The sequence below is a fragment of the Eptatretus burgeri genome, chromosome 13 (genome assembly GCF_056783735.1).
Source record: "Eptatretus burgeri isolate ZD-2024b chromosome 13, Ebu_testis_v1, whole genome shotgun sequence".
NCBI classification, from domain to species: Eukaryota; Metazoa; Chordata; class Myxini; order Myxiniformes; family Myxinidae; genus Eptatretus; species Eptatretus burgeri.
The window spans coordinates 81361041-81378967 of NC_140973.1; the positions used below are offsets into that span (position 1 = coordinate 81361041).

Genomic DNA, 17927 nt, shown 5'->3' on the forward strand with positions numbered 1-17927 from the left:
TGTTCGCGATTCCTCACCATCGAGAGATTTGGGCCAATAATGATGTAAAATACAGCGCGGTATTTATATTAATATACAACAGAGCAAAACGACACACAGGTATGTCAAAGTGACAGAGTTGTGGACGAGTTGGCGCCTCGGTGACGAGAACAAGCCGATTCGATTTTGGTTCATGTCCGAATCCAGATCCGCCCTTTCTGTGGGATACAAAACGTGAAGTGTTCAGGCTGGAGGACGAATGCGCTCCATGGAGTAACCTCCTGGTAAATAAAGGTTCAACACGAAGCACGTCTGATCGAAGCGAGTGTGCTTCCGGGTTCGTGTGTTTGATCGTCATGGCAACGTGACGTCATCGCGTCGTACAATGAGCCCAAGTGAAGAAGAAGCTGAACGAGGTGGTGTATTTGGCGGACGTCATGACTCACGGAAGTTACGTCAAATTACATTTTTTATCGTTACGTTTTTTTCAATCGATCTTTTCACTTAATTTAAGGCGAAATGGAGGGGGTGGGGTGGGCAGACCGAAGAAAAAGATATATCATTGTTAATTTTCATCAAACTAAACGAATATCGTAAGAGGAGAATGGAATGTAAATATTAGTTTTGCTTCAATATTCCTCAGTACAAGGAGATAACGTCATAATTTCAACAACAACAACAAAAAAAAATCGATGAATGACGATCGGAAACTGCTTGTAACCTTTGAACCCAAATGGCCGCGCACAGTAGAAGTGTACTTTCTTCTGGGACGTCTGTTCTGTTCCACCAGAGCGTCCAGGCAGTCCTACAAGCGTGGCCTGTGTTACAGGTAAAGGTCTATCCGTGGATTAGAACCTAACGTACTGAGAATGCGCTGAAGTAAGAGAAATGGGGATGAGAGAAGGAAACGGAACAGAGGGCCGCGGCGGGGAGCCATCCCGATCGTGCCCGCGGAGGGGAGTCATCCCGATCGTGCCAGCGGAGGGGAGTCATCCCGATCGTGCCCGCGGAGGGGAGTCATCCCGATCGTGCCAGCGGAGGGAGTCATGCCGATCATGCCCGCGGAGGGGAGCTGCCCCGCTCATGCCCTCGGCAGGGATCTGCGTGGATCGTGCCCACAGCTCTTTTTAATAACCGGTTATGATGCCCAATGATCCACAATGAAAGCATCAGCAGACCATTTTGGGTCTTTTTCCTTCGTAAATTTCTCATTTTGTTATCCCTTCCAATCCGCACTGGTCTATTGTGGTTGTATTAGTTTTTAAATTTTGCGAAATTTTTTGTTGTTGTTGTGCTTCAGGTGCATTACCCGATTGGTGTTGAAATAATTGTCATATAATTGCTTCAGCCATTATTGTGCTTGCAGGATGACATTTATCAACAATTCTGTGGATGAACAAATCGGGGATTTTGTGATCTCTCGTCTGCTACTTCATAGCGATATATTTATCTTGCCAAAACGAAGTTTTTGCAAGATATGTTAATCAGCTTGTATGTTTTTTTTGTTTGTTTGTTTGTCTGTAATCACGTATCGATCACTCTGCAGAGCACAGTTATCATTGGAAATTTTTGTAACTTCGCATATCAGAGGCCTATAGAGGTCCCTTTTAGCGCATAAAATTTTCAAGGTCAAAGGTCAAGGTCACTTTGTCGCAAATCAGGGGAGTTGACGAAACCCTTATTTTTCGAGTAATTTTGATCGGATCGTCTTCAAACTTCATGGGAATATCGTTCATGGTCTGGCGCTCAGCTGATTAATTTTTGGTGGCGATCGGCCTTGACCTTCATGGTTAGCGCTGGAGGTCGAAAGTTTTTGACCCCAAGGTCAAATTTTGAAATCTTAGATACCATATCGAGTAATACCTCATATGAAAGCGCTTGATAAGTGCTTTCCAGATCTGTCAAAAGTTTGACGCTATGACGTCATTTGATGACGTCATGACGAAAAAACGGATTTTTCATGAAAATTTTATTTCCTCAAAATTTTCAAGTTTTCGGAACCATATCCTGCAGTACCTCAAATTGAAGTCCTCGATGAGTGTTTTCTAGATATGTCAAGCTTTAGCCATTATGACGTCATTGGGTAACGTTATGAGGCAAACACGTATTGTTCATGGTCACTCTGTAAAACGATTATCATCGGAATCTCTCGTCGGCAGATATTCCTCAAGGAGTCGCTCCTAGTGGATAGCAGTTCTGTTCACCTCAGTGTGACCTTAAATAAGTCACTCATGTTCACATTTTGGCAAGATACTGGTCACCCTGGGGGTGACATTGGTTGTTTTCATTGTTGTTACCAAAGCCATCTGCAATAGATGGCATGAGGGGGGCATAGGACAAGAGGTGCGGGAGTAAGAAGGACAAAGCAGTGGGGAAGAGAGACATTGGGAGATCTGTGGAAGGGAGAGGGATGGGACGGGGAACGTGGGGTAAACAACATGGACATTACGGGGAGTTTCAGGAAGGAAAGCAGGGAATTTGAAGGAGGTGGGCTTGGGGTGGATTAACGGGGGTAGAAAAGATCAAGGATTTGGATGGGGGATGATAAGAGATGGTGAACAGCTGTTTTGAAGACCTGGAGGGAAGAGTGGGATTGAAGAGAGTGTGGAAGTTTGTTCCAAAGGCGCGAAAAAAGAGGAATGTAAGAGTGAAGGTGAGAAGTGATTCGTGATTTTGGTAGTTTTACCAGAAGGGGGTTGTTGGCGGACCTTGAGCACCCTGCAGAAATATGGTGGGGAAAAATAGCAGACAGAACAGGTGGTGCAAGACCAGAGAGGAGACTGTAGAAGACAGAAAGACCACCGACCAGCCTGCGGTGAGAGAGTGAGAGGCCCAAATACTCAGCCTCATCGCAGGAGATGCCAATGATCCGAAATGCCTTGGTTTCCATAGCATGAAGCTGAGAAAGGTGAGAGGCAGGAGCACCAGCCCAGAGGGGAGAGCAGTACTTCATCAGGATGCGGACGAAAGCTTTGTAAGTGGTCAGGAGCTCAGGTGGGCCGAGGAAGGACTTTGCACGATGGTGGATTCCCATTCGGCGACTGGCTTTGGAGGCGAGGTTTGAAATGTGACTTTCCCAGGGAAGATCATGGCAGATAGTGAGAACCAGAAGCGTGAAAGAAAGGACTTCTTCCAGAGGATTGTTGAGAAAGTGGATGGGGGGGGGGAAGGGGGTTCCAAACAGTCCTTTTGGAGAGACAGAGTGAGAGTGTGAGATTTGTCCAGATTGAAAAACATGTTCTACGTGTTGGACCAGTTTGTGATTTTATCCAGATCTGCAGTGAGCGAAGAAACTGCTGCTTGCCGGTCTGAGGGATGACAGATGGTACGGCAGAGGATGGAGTCATCAGCAAGGAGATATAGAGGATTTTCAGAGAGTCGGAGAGATCATTAATGAAAACCAGAAAAAGAACAGGCCCAGAACGCTACCTTGAGGAACTCCAGCCTGGACAGGAAGAGGGGATGAAAGAACTCCATTTAGGGCCACACGGTGACTGTGACAGGAGAGGAAATCTGCGAGCCATGAGTGGAGATGGCCTTGGATACCATAGGAAGAGAGTTTGGTGAGTGACTCCAATGACTCCATCGTGTCTCAATCTCCATACCTGGTGATGGCTTAATAGTTAGGGTGGTGGGCTTGGTATCCTCGGATCCTGAGTTCAAACCCCCCTCAGCTGTTGAATTCATACCAGGTGGGGTTGACTCTGCCTGTCATCCTTCCGAGGTTGGCAAAATGAATGCCAGCATGCTGGTATCCTGTGTCGGAGTGGCGACCTGTCCAGGATTGTGCCCAATAGCCAAGGAGACTGCTTCAGCAGCACCAATGCTCTGCACAGAGTATGGTGCCAATGGATGGATGGATGTTTCAATGTCAAATACGTCCAGAAACCCCCGCCGGGAAAAGCTGAATCAGTCGGGCAGCACCAGGTAACCTCCCCACCCACCTCGATAAATATCCCAATTTGTTGATTGTTGATGTACTCAGTGTGATGAACCCTCTTCCCCTGCTGTTCCCTTTCCCCCTTGTCACTGAATGCATGTCGGTTGGATTGGGTTGATTGGCTGGGTGGGGTTGGTGTCCTGGAGGGTGTGTGCTCATGGATTGGTGAATGTGGCACAGCCACGATGGGCATATTGTCCTCCTTTGTTATGATATCCTTATATGTATGTTAAATGAGGAAGAGTTTTAAAGATATCGAAACAATATTGTTTTACTTATCACAATATGCATTCTTACTCGGTTCTGCACCTTCCCGCTCTCCACTTCCCTTGTTTGCGACAACTTGAGGCACAATATCAGCCAAATAGTCCATCATGTCTGCTCCATGTCTACTTCTCATCATCTAACCAACCGAGGGTACGTGGTGTTGATTCTCCAGAATACTGCCTGTGGAAGTCAATTTTAACGATATGCTCTGTTTTTTTTTTTTTTTTTTTTTTACCCCCCAACAGATTGTTGTTGACCATGGTTTTGGTGGAAGCCAGAGCAAAGAAAAGGTTGATTGGATGGTTGATGTTGTTGAGCGGTTCTTCATTGATAATAGTAAGTACAATGTTTCATACCAAGGTTACGGTCGAACCACACGGAAGTTTTGATGAAGCTTTTTAATTAAAAATTTTTTTTTTTTTTTTAAGGTACATACTTCGAATCTTCAATGACCCGATTAACTTTGCTTGCAGAGGATTTGCATAAGCATGAAGTCGAAGATTTTTTAGAAGACATTTTAAACAATGAATTTAACACCCTTGTGGAAGATGGAAGCCTGCCTCAGGTAGGATGCCAATCCTGATTGTGGATGTCTTCGTCGATCACCTTCACTGCTTGAATAGATCTGCTCGGTGCCGAATAATCACCAACCAAATGTGATGTGATGTCTTCCCTGAGAGCAGAATAACTGTTTATGGTTCTGCATGCTGACAAATATGTCGGGGCATCGCGCCGTGTGCTTACCATCACGCCTGTTGTGCGAATGAACAATACGAGTGTGGATCGTACTCGGAGACGCAAGGCAACGGCATTTCGCTTTCATGTTGCAGATATCTGTTCTTCATGGCATTATCTCAACCTGATTAGATCACACATGTGATCGGCTGAATTGTGTTGCCATGACGACCATCTCAGTAACTTGGCGTGTGTACGTGATATTTCGAAAACCGTTCAACATTTAGCTTTCATATTACACCGATCGATTCCTCGTACCACTCAAAAGGCGGGGGACCTTGAGTATCAGCTCCTTGCTTTGCTGTATTATGTTCCCCAAAGAAAAAATTCACCACATACTAGTCAACACGAGAGGTTAACATGGTCAGCAGCTGAGTCACCTGCATTTTGTTTTCATAAAGTGGGGGAGGTGGGACAAATATATTGTTGCTGTTCTAGAAACCGCGTGCCTCTAAGGCAATGGCACCCAACATGCAGTGATCCCCAGTTATTTCATTGGTATACGTGCAGTCAGACCTCCCCCTCATGTCTTATGGGTTGACGGGACGAAGTGCATTGCGTGGGTCTTATAGCTCGGTCTAATTATATCTCTATCTTCATTCCAACTCTTTCCTCTTATTCATGAACTAAATCAAAGCAGGCAGCGCACCCAGACAGCCGACTGTGAAAATCACGGTGAAAAACTTTCCACCACCAGAGTGTACGGGACGCGTGCAGCTCAGCAATAACCTCCACCACCTCACTGTACGGGACGCGCGCGGCGTGCCCTTTCATTCAAATCTACATCTAATAATTATATCTGTCTTCTTTTCAATCCATGATACAAAGCAAGCAGGCGCAAATGCACGACTACAGACGCGCGCAGCCCTGTGATTACCATCGTACTGTACAGGACGCGCATGGTGCACATCTTCATTCGGGTCTGCGCTCTGATTTACAAGAGCGTCTCACCATCGACTTTCGCTCATCACCTCGGCCACCAATATCTCCCGCAAACTGCGGAGGTCATCCCGTGCCTCCTCGCACCTCCGCCTCGATGCGGTCGTCACCAAGCATAGGCGCAAAGGCACGGCCCAGATTGCTCGGGCCGTGTGGCATGCGGATTGTGGATGGAACGGGCGCATTGACCAGCGCCAACCGCAGAGTGCCGGGGTGCCCGAACGGGCATGCGGGACTGATGCAACTCTCATCTAGTCGCCGGAACACGGCCCGGGAGTTCGGTGCAAGGCGATTCCACAGCTTGGCCATGTTGTGCTGGATGTACAAATGAAACCACTTTTGGCCGTAGGGGCCGGGCAGTGTGGGCCTGGGGCCCAGTAGGAACACATGATTCGGGTGACGACTGATCGCTTCGGGTCGTCACCCCACCCTACACCACGGGGCTTACAAAAGGTGGATCGTGAAGCCGTTCACGGTCTCGCCTTGCTTCGCTCTCTGGATCTCTGCATTTGCCTGCTGCTCCGCCTGCCTCGTGTGCTGACTCCGCCTTACTCGCTGGCTGGATCCGCCCATTCCACCCGCCTTACTGCCTCGCCCCTTCCTCGCGTGCTGTTGGCTCTGCCTTCCACCTACCTTCTTACTTGCTAACCCCACCTATCGCCTTCCTTGCCTGTCAGCCCTGCCTATTCTCTGGACCGGTGCACGTGCTGAGCCCGGACAGTATATCAGCAGGAGATAATACGCAGACTCTCAAGGTGGCATCGCTCAGCAGGGCGTCCCCCAAAACGTACTGGGTAGCGCGGTCGGCCGACCGTGCAAGGTATTGCGAGGCTGTTAGTCCTCATTTCCTCTCCTTTGTTCAGATTACCTCATCTTTGTCGGGGTGTGTGCGTGTGCGTGCGCGTGCGTGTGCGTGTGCGTGTGCGCGTGCGCGTGTGCGCGCGCGTATGTATATATGTCATGACGCCTGTCCTTGCCTAAGTTAAGAGTGTGGAAGATATATCGGAGAAATTCTGCTCTGTGTCTGCTTTAGTAAGTTGCTTGCCTTGTCGCACCCCACAAATTCCTTACTATCCCTGCTTCCATCCAATAATAAATCCATTCACTGTGCCACATATTTTTCCTCGCCTGTTTGTTAATAAATGCTTGTGTAGAAATGTTCCCAGCTCGTTTTCGTCTTTTCCTTCATTGATCCAGCATGGTCCGTACCCTAGCCAAGCTGGGATTTAATTTCCCAACGATTCATTCTTCTAGCCAGTACGTCCTTGGTAGTTTCCATCGGTGGCATCTGAACCGGTAAGGTGACCTGGTTCAGATAAGGCGTACCAAGGGCGTGTTCCCCGGAAATTAGGTCACATGATTATTTTAGGTAACCAGTTAAATCTTAGACGGAGGACCCTAGGTCACGTGGTTGAGTTATTGGTGTTCTCGGTCGATTAGCAATCCGGCGCGTCATTGAGTTATCCGTGTGCGATGGCCTGCGATTCCGGAGAATCTGGTGGGAGCACGAGATAGCTCCCCCCCCCACCCCCCCCGTAGTCCTCTCATCCCGACCCCGGGCCACAACAATATCTTGTGCTGTGGCTGATAATCGCCCGTCTGCAGCAGGGGTCAGTAAACCACTTGCACATGTACGGGTGAAACTCGTGATGAGTCAGGGGGAGAAGGTGGAACATTTTCTTTTTTTGTGCCCATGACCTGACCCTGGCTACGGCCAACATGTATGTAAAATTTTGGTGCAGATCGGGCCAGCCCTGTATTTTGAATGATCTTCACATGTGTATATATACATGCAGTATCAAAGATTGAATTTTGCTGTATCCCATGGCAGGGTTTGGTTTTTCCACATTGGAGATGATGTAACGGATGTCGGGTGACCTGAAACGTTATTTATTTATTTTTTGCCAAATTGTCAGATGGTTTTGAAGAGGAAGGAGGATGTTGATGGTGCCAAGAAGAGTTACATCGTCATTTTTGTACGAGCTCGTCCTCCACAAGAGGATGAGCAATGCGGTCGGAAATTGGGGATAAAACATTAAACGGAATATGAAGGCCTTGCTATTATCCCTCAGTGTTGCATCACATACTGTGTTGCAAGTCCGAATACACACATCATATGTAAACGGCTTTAATAAAAGTGTCTGAAGCTTCTTTTATGTACGAACAGTTGTTCGGACAAACGAACGATCATTGGTTCACCTCGTGTGCTTCTTGGTGGACCTACAAAATTGATTAACTGTGGCTGGGGTGCAACCCTCCATGAAATTTGTAATTTTTATTTCAAGTTCGATTCTTGATTTCCTTCATTATCTTGCCAAAACGAAGTTTTTGCAAGATATGTTAGTCAGCTTGTATATATTTTTTTTGTTTGTTTGTTTGTTTGTCTGTAATCACGTATAAAAAATTCTGCAGAGCACAGTTATCATTGGAAATTTTGTAACTTCGCATATCAGAGGCCTATAGAGTTCCCTTTCAGTGCACAAAATTTTGAAGGTCAAGGTCAAAGGTCAAGGTCACTTTGTCGCAAATCAGGGGAGTCGACGAAACCCTTATTTTTTGAGTAATTTTGATCGGATCGTTTTCAAACTTCATGGGAATATAGTTCATGGTCTGTCGCTCAGCTGATTAATTTTTGGTGGCGATTGGCCTTGACCTTCATGGTTAGCACCTAAGGTCAAACATATTTGACCCCAATGTCAAATTTTCAAGTTTTAGGAACCATATCGTGTAGTACCTCAAATTGAACACCTCGATGAGTGCTTTCTGGATATGTCAAGCTTGAGACATTATGACGTCATTTGGTGACGTTATGAGGCAAAAGTATATTTTTCATGGTTACTCTGTAGAACGATTCTCATCGGAATCTCTCGTAGGCAGATATTCCTCAAGGAGTCGCTCCTGGTGGATAGCAGCTCTGTTCACCTCAGTGTGACCTTAAAGAAGTCACACGTGGTCACCTTTTGGCAAAATACGGGTCACCCTGCGGGTGACATTGGTTTATTTTTTTAAAATTGATTTAATTTCATTTTCTGTTGACTTGTGTAAATCATTACTGACGTGATGTGGAGGATGCTCCCAACGGTGCCTGCCTGGCCGACTTTGGACTGCACGTTTACACACGTGATTGCATTTGCCCATTCACACGACGTGCTGTTCATTCGGTCAGTCAATTCAGTGGAGTCATTCTTTGGAAAATGGTCCTCGTGTTCTACCTTCGATGTTATCTGGAATGCCAAGCTTATTGAACTTGCATTAAAAACAGTTATGAGCACTGTACACGGATAGTGGCCGATTGCATTTGGAAGAAAGTGAAGAACAAGTTGCTGAAGGATTGATTTAGGAGTTAAAAAAAAACAATGCCTTGATTGATCTGCGACGTGCTGCGAATGTGGCGTGTTCTCCATCATACGGGACATCTTAAATATATACAGCTCTACATGGGGGCACTGGTTTCATTGGGCGTGTTCATGTTGTGCTCGAGCTAACAAGTTTCCGACCAGGTTGGCCGCTCCGCAACCAGGTAATTCTGCTCGCTCATGCCCTTCAAGGATCGAGTAGTCTCCCTGCCATGCCTGGTGTGGTTTCTACGTGAAGTAAGTATTGAATATCGTGTCATCGAGTTTTATTTTCTTGCAAAGGTAGTGTGAGGTTATTGTCACCACTTTTTCATTTCGGTCATCCGTAAAGAACACACAAATGATTTTCGTATTTGCCGACTGTTCTCGGAAATGAGATGAGGTGTGTGTAGTTGCTGAATATTTCATGTACATGGTTTGGGTGTGTAATTTGTGAAAGCACCAGTGTTGTTTTAAGATTGTGATCCATGAAGCCTGAGTGACACCTTTCACCGGCACCAGGTTTCACAACAGCTCTGCACACTCTTCCACCTGTGCCAAAGCGGACGTGATGCCGACGTGAGCGACCACATTCTACAGCTGTTACAAGCGAGCTCCAGCACAAAGGCGAATGTGGTACAGGCTCCACCGGTTGAAAGTTCCAGTGAAAGCGAGGTTGAAGAGGTGAGTGATCTTTATGTGCACGTTGTGAAAGTACAGTTGCATGCACCTTGGAGTGCAGGTTTACATGTTGTATCTCAGTTCATGGTGACTAGTTGGCAGCAGTCTAGAAAGGATGTATGAAAGAAAGTAAGTTTGACCAGTTCGATCATATCACAAAGTTAAGATGAATTTGACTGGTAGATTGTAAAAATTATTCGAGGTAGTCAGACGTCTGAGTGTTTTATGGATTACTAACAAAAGTGCCCGTCCCGAGTGATGGGAAAAGCTAGCCATGGTGGTGGCTAGAATAACGACACAAGATGACAGTCAGGCAGTTGTCTGGGAAATTTAAATCCATCCTGTAGTGCTCAACTTCACCAAAGGTGGTGATATTCAAACCAACTGCAACAGCGGGGAATCGTTTCCCCCCTCTCATTTTTCTCAGGGGTTTCCCGGTGGGCGAAAGAGCCGCTAACCGCGCTAAAACCTGGCTGGTACAACCTCCTTACCTTTGTACCAAATTTGGTCCAAGTCCGTCCAGAGATGTAGGAGTGTATATGTAACAGACAGACAGATCAACATTTGTAGTTCTAGATTGTCTGTCATCACGATCTTGTGCACTGGGAAAAAGCAACAATGGTGGATTGCCTTCACACCACAACGTCGGCAGAGGTCAGAAATCAAAGAATGGAAGGGTCGGCGGAACTAACTTGTTTCACTCGCTTAGTCTCAGATTTTAAAAGTCAAATTGAAAAAGTAACACAGCGTCTACATTCTTTGATATCAAAGGATAGTTGAAAGGGTGAACATGTGCTTTAGTACATCTTTAAAGACCATGTGGGTGACAGTAGTTTGAACAGTTCTAAACATTCTGGGTTGATTCTGGCAATCTGTGACATTTGAAGGAACACTCCAGGCATGCCATCTTGCATCTACATCATTGTAATGGGATAAAAATTCACCAAAATCATTTTTTGTTTAAAAAAAACACTTTATACCGTCTTATTTTTCAAGGAAAGTATATAATTTTGCTGTGTTATGCCCAATCAGTGTGACCCTCCCCCCCATCTGATAACGTCGTCCATCGGAAGCTTCAAGCCACTGACTGAGAAACCAGTTATCGAGCATGATTTATCCTGTTACTTTTCGATTTTGGAGATGAAACTTGCGATAAGTGGAGTACAACCTTATTCATTTCAACCGAAGAGGAAGGTTGTTCATGACTTCAGTGATGATGGCTCACAATCGAGCGATGAAAGCCTGGAGGCAGGTGTGAGAACTGAAAACACTGACTGATGTACATCCGGGCGATGCGTCGTAATGGCGAGCCAGGTGCACTGTATCTGCTGCCATGAAGTGTCCTCCTGTGATTGCATTGAACCAGTCCGACGGCAAAAGTTGTGTGATAGAGAACAGAGCATTCCAGACTGTTTGAATAATGATGTTCTTGAAAAGGCTCCATTTTCTTTACATGACACCAGGACTCTTGGGGCTCACCCAGATATCTCAGATGTGGCAGAGCACGAGTGCAATTTGCCAGTGACCCTCTTTTCAATTCCTGATCTGGACCCATAATTATTAATGCCTGGTGTTTGCTTAATGGTTCGGGTGGTGGGCTTGGGATCCTCGGAGCCTGAGTTCAAATCGCCACTCAGCTGTTGAATTAATACCAGGTGGGGTTGACTCTGCCTGTCATCCTTCTGATGTCGGCAAAATGAGTGTCAGCTTGCTGGCATCCTGTGTCGGAGTGGCGAACCATCCAGGATTGTGCCCAATAGCCAAGGAGACTGTTTAGGCAGCACCAACGCTCTGCACAGGGTATGGTTCTAATGGATGGATGGATGGACGACTCTTGGACCTCAGGAAATCCCCATACCATGCAGGTGAGTCAAATGTATGCCCACTGAATATTTTTGCCGATTTGATACCGGACGATTTACTTCACAAGGTATGTACAGGTTTTCTTTCCCATCCGTTATGTATAGATATATTTTCCTCAAGACCGAACAAATGCAACAACAAAAATCCATTCTTTCTCACACATCTCGTATCAAGTCTGAGGAACTCAAGCAAGTCACAGGTTCTGCTTCCATTTCTTCCGCCAATCTGACTGTTCAAGTGACAAAGAATCGAAACCAACGTTTTCTGTTTTGTTCCTCATCCGATAATCCATGTTGTTATAATACCCAAAGGTAATTCCTGGTGGTGGTCGTATGGTAGCTTAGCTGCCGGGGTAGCTATCATTTCTTGAAGCGTGACTGTGTCGTTGATGCAGTGCCCCTCTACCAGTACACACACTGGAACTGGTACTCATTTCGCCAACCTCAGAAGGATGACAGGCTGAGTAAACTTCCTCTTCTTCCTCTTCCTCCTCCTCTTCCTCCTCCTCTTCCTCCTCTTCCTCCTCTTTCTTCTCCTCCTCCTCCTCCCGTTAGGGGTCGCCACAGCGGATCAACGGTCTCCATTTCGCTCTATCCTCCACATCTTCCATTGACACTCCAACCACCCCCATGTCCGCCCTCACCGCATCCATGAACCTCTTCTTTGGCCTTCCTCTTCTCCTCCTGCCTGGTGGCTCCATCCTCAGCATCCTTCTCCCAATATACTCCGCTTCCCTCCTGTGCACATGTCCAAACCATCTCAATCTCGCCTCTCTCACTTTGTCTCCAAACCGTCCTACCTGCGCAGTCCCTCTAATATACTCATTCCTTATCCTGTCCATCCTCGTCACTCCCAATGAGAATCGCAGCATCTTTAACTCTGCCACCTCCAGCTCCGCTTCCTGTCTTTTTGTTAGTGCCACCACCTCCAAACCATACAACATAGCTGGTCTCACTACCGTCTTATATACTTTCCCCTTCACTCTTGCAGCTACCCTTCTGTCACAAATCACTCCTGCAACTCTTCTCCACCCCCTCCATCCTGCCTGAACTCTCTTTTTCATTTATCTCCCACACTCTCCGTTACTTTGGACAGTTGATCCCAAGTATTTAAACCCATCCACCTTCCCCACCTCAACTCCTTGCAACCGCACCATACCACCCCCTCCCTCTCATTTACGCACATGTACTCCGTCTTACTCCTACTGACTATCATCCCCCTTCTCTCCAGTGCGTACCTCCACCTCCCAAGGCTCACCTCAGCCTGCTCCCTACTCTCCCTACACATCATGATGTTATCCGCGAACATCATAGTCCATGGAGACTCCAGTCTGATCTCGTCCATCAACCTATCCATCACCATTGCAAACAGGAAAGGGCTCAGAGTCGATCCTTGGTGCAATCCCACTTTTACCTCAAACCGGTCCGTCATTCCTACCGCACACCTCACCGCTGTCACACTGTCCTCGTACATATCCTGCACAATCCTAACGTACTTCTCCACCACTCCTGACTTCCTCATACAATGCCACAACTCCTCTCTTGGCACCCTATCATAAGCTTTCTCTAAATCCCCAAACACACAATGTAACTCCTTCTGGCCTTCCCCATACTTCTCTATCAACATTCTCAGAGCAAACATTGCATCAGTGGTGCTCTTTCCTGGCATAAACCCATATTGCTGCTCACAGATCGTCACCTCTCTTCTCAACCTAGCTTCCACTACTCTTTCCCACAACTTCATGGTGTGGCTTAACAACTTTATCCCTCTGTAATTTCCACAGCTCTGCACATCACCCTTATTCTTGAAAATCGGAACCAGTACACTTAATCTCCACTCCTCCGGCATCCTCTCACTTTCCAAGATTTTATTAAACAATCTGGTTAACAACCCCACTGCCATCTCTCCGAAGCACTTCCATGCCTCCACTGGTATGTCATCTGGACCAACCGCCTTTCCACTTTTCATCCTCTTCATAGCAGTCCTCACTTCATCCTTCCTGATCCACCCCACTTACAGATTCACTATCTCCACCTCTTCCAACCTTCTCTCTCTCTCATTTTCTTCATTCATCAGCTCCTCAACACACTCTCCTCGCTCGTCAGCACATTCCCATTTACATCCTTTATCACCCTAACCTGCAGCACATCCTTCCCAGCTCGGTCCCTCTGTCTTGCCAATCGGTATAAATCCTTTTCCCCTTCTTTTGTATCCAACTTCTCATACAGCTCGTCATATGCCTTTTTCTTAGCCTTTGCCACCTCTCTCTCTCTTTGCCTTTCGCCGCCACTCCTTGTACTCCTGCCTACTTTCTTCATCTCTCTGACTATCCCACTTCTTTTTCGCCAACCCCTTCTTCCTTATACTTTCCTGTACTTTCTCGTTCCACCACCAAGTCTGCTTATCTTCCTTCCTCTGTCCAGATTCCACACCAAGTACCTTCCTCGCTATCTCCCTCACCACTTCTGCTGTAGTTGTCCAATCATCCCACCCATCTTTACCACCATCCAACACCTGTCCTTGCCTCCTCCCTAAATTCCATGCAACAGTCTTCCTCCTTCAGCTTCCACCATCTGGTCCTTGGTTCAGCCCTCACTCTCTTCCTCAACCTCACCTCAAAAATCATCCTACAGACCATCAATCGATGCTGTCGAGCTACACTCTCCCCTGCCACCACCTTACAGTCACTAATCTCTTTCAGGTTGCATCTCCTGCTTGAGATGTAATCCACCTGTGTGCACTTTCCTCCACTCTTGTACGTCACCCTGTGTTCCTCCTTCTTCTTGAAATACGTATTTACCACTGCCATTTCCATTCTTTTTGCAAACTCGACCTAACATTTGCCCTTCCACATTTCTCTTGTTGAGACCGTACCTACCCATCACCTCCTCATCCTCTTTATTCCCTTCCCCAACATGCCCATTGAAATCTGCTCCAATCATCACTCTTTCATCCTTGGATACACTCTCCACCACTTCATCTAACTCACTCCAGAAATCTTCTTTATATTCCATCTCACACCCCATATGTGGGGCATATGCACTGATGACATTCATCATCACCCCTTCAATTTCCAACTTCACACTCATCACTTGGTCAGACACTCTCCTCACCTCCAATACCCTCTTGACATAATCTTCCTTCAGGATTACCCCGCCACCATTTCTCCTCCTGTCCACACCATGGTAGAACAGTTTGAAACTACCTCCAATTCCCCTTGCCTTACTCCCCATTCACTTGGTCTCTTGTACACACAGTATGTCCACCTTTCTTCTCTCCATCATATCAGCCAACTCTCGCCCTTTGCCAGTCATCGTCCCAACATTCAGAGTTCCAACTCTCACCTCCACACTTCTACCCTTCCCCCTCTCCCACTGCCTCTGGACTCACCTTCCCTGTCTCCTTCTCCTTCGCCCAGCAGTAGCACAATTTGCACTGGTACCCTGCTGACCACCGGTACCAGTGGCGGTCGTTGGTAACCTGGGCCTCTACCGATCCGGTATGGAAATTCGTTTTGTTGTCCGCTTAATGATTTGGCATAGGTTTTTACGCCGGATGCCCTTCCTGACGCAACCCTGGTCGCCTCTTACGACACACAGGGATATGGTACACCTATTTTAACCGGGGTATACACCGGCCCAGTACACTGGTACTCATTTCGCTGACCTCGGAAGGATGGCAGGCTGAGTCAACCCCCTGGTGTTATACGACTTGATATATGTATGTATGTATGTATGTATGTATGTATGTATGTATATATATATATATATATGTATATGTATCTATATATATGTATATATATCCTGGTGTTGGCGCAGTGGTTAGGGCAGCGGCTTGGGATCCAAAAGGTCCTGAGTTCAAGCCCTGTTGGGCCACTGAATTAATACACCAGGGGGTTGACTCAGCCTGTCATCCTTCTGAGGTCGGCAAAATGAGTACCAGTGTACTGGGCCGGTGTATACCCCGGTTAAAATAGGTGTACCATATCCCTGTGTGTCGTAAGAGGCGACCAGGGTTGCATCAGGAAGGGCATCCGGCGTAAAACATGTGCCAAATCACTATGCGTATCATACGGATGATCCGCTGTGGCGACCCCGAAAGGGAGCAGCGGAAAGAAGAAGAAGAAATATATATATATATATATATATATATATATATATATATATATATTCAGTGGCCCAACGGGGCTTGAACTCAGGACCTTTTCGGTCCCAACCCACTGCCCTAACCACTGCGCCAACACCAGGCTTGACAGGCTGAGTCAACCCCCTGGTGTATTAATTCAGTGGCCGATGGGGCTTGAACTCCGGACCTGAGGATCCCAAGCCGCCGCCCTAACCACTGAGCCAACACCAGGCTTCAGGCGATTCCTTGTGGCATATTGCTTGAATACAACGGATAATACTGATCTCGATCGCTAACAAATATGGCGGCCTTCTACTACGCATAGGATGGATGACGTGAGCAAAAGTTGCGCCCAATAATGGCACGACCGAGACAAGTCAGTGTGATCGACCCAAAGTTGTCATTACATTGATTCACTTGTTTTTATAAGTCACACATATTCACCGATAGCTTTAATTGGATGATTGATTGTTTTGAACATTGATCCATCCATCGGAACCGTACTCTGTGCAGAGCGTTGGTGCTGCCTTAGCAGTCTCCTTGGCTATTGGACACAATCCTGGACGGGTCCCCACTCCGACACAGTATACCAGCAATCTGGCACGCATTTTGCCGACCTCGGAAGGATGTCAGGCAGTCAACCCCACCTGATATTAATTCAACAGACGAGCGGGATTTGAACTCAGGATCCTAGGATCCCAAGCCCTCCACCCTCACCATTAAGCCAACACTAAGCAAACCATTGATGATTGAATTAAAGTTTTTCTAAAATGCTTGGAGTGTTCCTTTTAAAGTTTTAAAATTTACCCCCACCACACTCCATTCCTCCCACTCCTTTCCCTTCTCCCTCCTCTCTCACCCCCTAATCCTCTGAAAATCAGAATTCTGGAGCCCATTGAGTAGTGGGTTGATACCATCATTGAATGAATGAATGCTTCAATGTTTAAGATCGTAACAAGTTTTACTCCAACATAGTATGGTTGTGTTGTTCATGTGTGGTGAAATACCGATTTCAATCTTATTTTACATGAAGGCAAATCGTGGAGATGAACCCTCTTGTTTTGATGAGAAATCCATTTACCTATAAATCGAATGTCCATGTTATGAAAGCATTGATGAAATCTCCATTTCTATACACAAGGGATTTTGGGAGGGCTGGCATGGGTATGAAAGATGTTTGGGGATTTTTAGGGAAAGAAGGTTGGGTGGGGGGGGGGAGATGCGATTTAAAGATGAGGGAAGGGGTAAGTACTTGGAACCTGAAGGTCATTAAAATTAAAGTGAGGGTCAAATCTTGCTTTTGATGCCCATAACAAACATGGCTTTTGAACGTCGCTGTACTGTACACATCCGGTTGAACATCTCAAACAACGGGTGAAATGCATCGATGTCCCGGTGCAATGAAAATCTACTTGGAGCCATCGCATACCGACCTGAGGTTAAAGTTTACGACGGTGCTTTTATTGTGAAATAACATCAAAAGTTGTTTTCTCTTTCATTCACTGAACAGGCCATGGAGTGTGGTGAACTAGGTTTGCAGGATCCACCAGTAAACTCGACCAGTCAGGGTTGTTCACAAGGACCCGACGCAGATGGGTGGACCTTGGTGCAGAGGCGGCGCAGATAAGACATTTTGCAGCAGAGACGGCACCTTGTCATTGGTCATTTATTTAAAACACGGATTGGGTTCCTGCGTGGTTCCACTTCCACGATCGGGGTCAGAAATGGTGATGGTGGTGGTGGTGGTCGTGGTGCATACATCACCGGATACAAAGTGCAAAAGCATGAGGAGTATAAAATAGCTAAAATGGGCTTTCTATTTACAATCTCATACAATCTGATGAGGAAAGCAAGTTTTCTACATTTCAAGGTATCACTGTGGCCAGCCACAAGCAACTAGCAGAAGCAGCTTGTTTCAGTTTAACTTAAAGCTAATGCTTTGCATTTATGTACAGATTGTGCCGTCACTGATTAGGTTGGTGAGATGTTAAATAAACGGATATTTTGATGCACTGCTTCTGTGCCATTCTTGAACATTGGCCTCGTATATTAAAATGATCACA

At 46.5% G+C, this 17927-nt stretch overlaps 2 protein-coding genes across 8 annotated transcripts in view; one reads left to right on the forward strand and one right to left on the reverse strand.

The window, feature by feature from the left end:
* The first annotated feature begins 661 nt into the window (after positions 1-661).
* On the forward strand, positions 662-17872 carry TSR2 (TSR2 ribosome maturation factor). Its single transcript, XM_085853376.1, has 5 exons — positions 662-808; positions 4432-4522; positions 4660-4751; positions 9718-9879; positions 17375-17872. Exons 1-5 carry the CDS (start codon positions 713-715, stop codon positions 17489-17491), a joined length of 558 nt encoding a protein of 185 aa, XP_085709502.1. The 5' UTR covers positions 662-712; the 3' UTR covers positions 17492-17872.
* Positions 17515-17927, reverse strand: part of LOC147014913 (FYVE, RhoGEF and PH domain-containing protein 1-like) — a 184342-nt gene continuing 183929 nt past the window's right edge. For all 7 annotated transcript variants that reach the window (XM_085853368.1, XM_085853370.1, XM_085853373.1 and 4 more), the window contains one exon: positions 17515-17927. This exon is cut by the window's right edge and continues 531 nt beyond it. The gene's annotated coding sequence lies outside the window, so the exon portion shown is untranslated.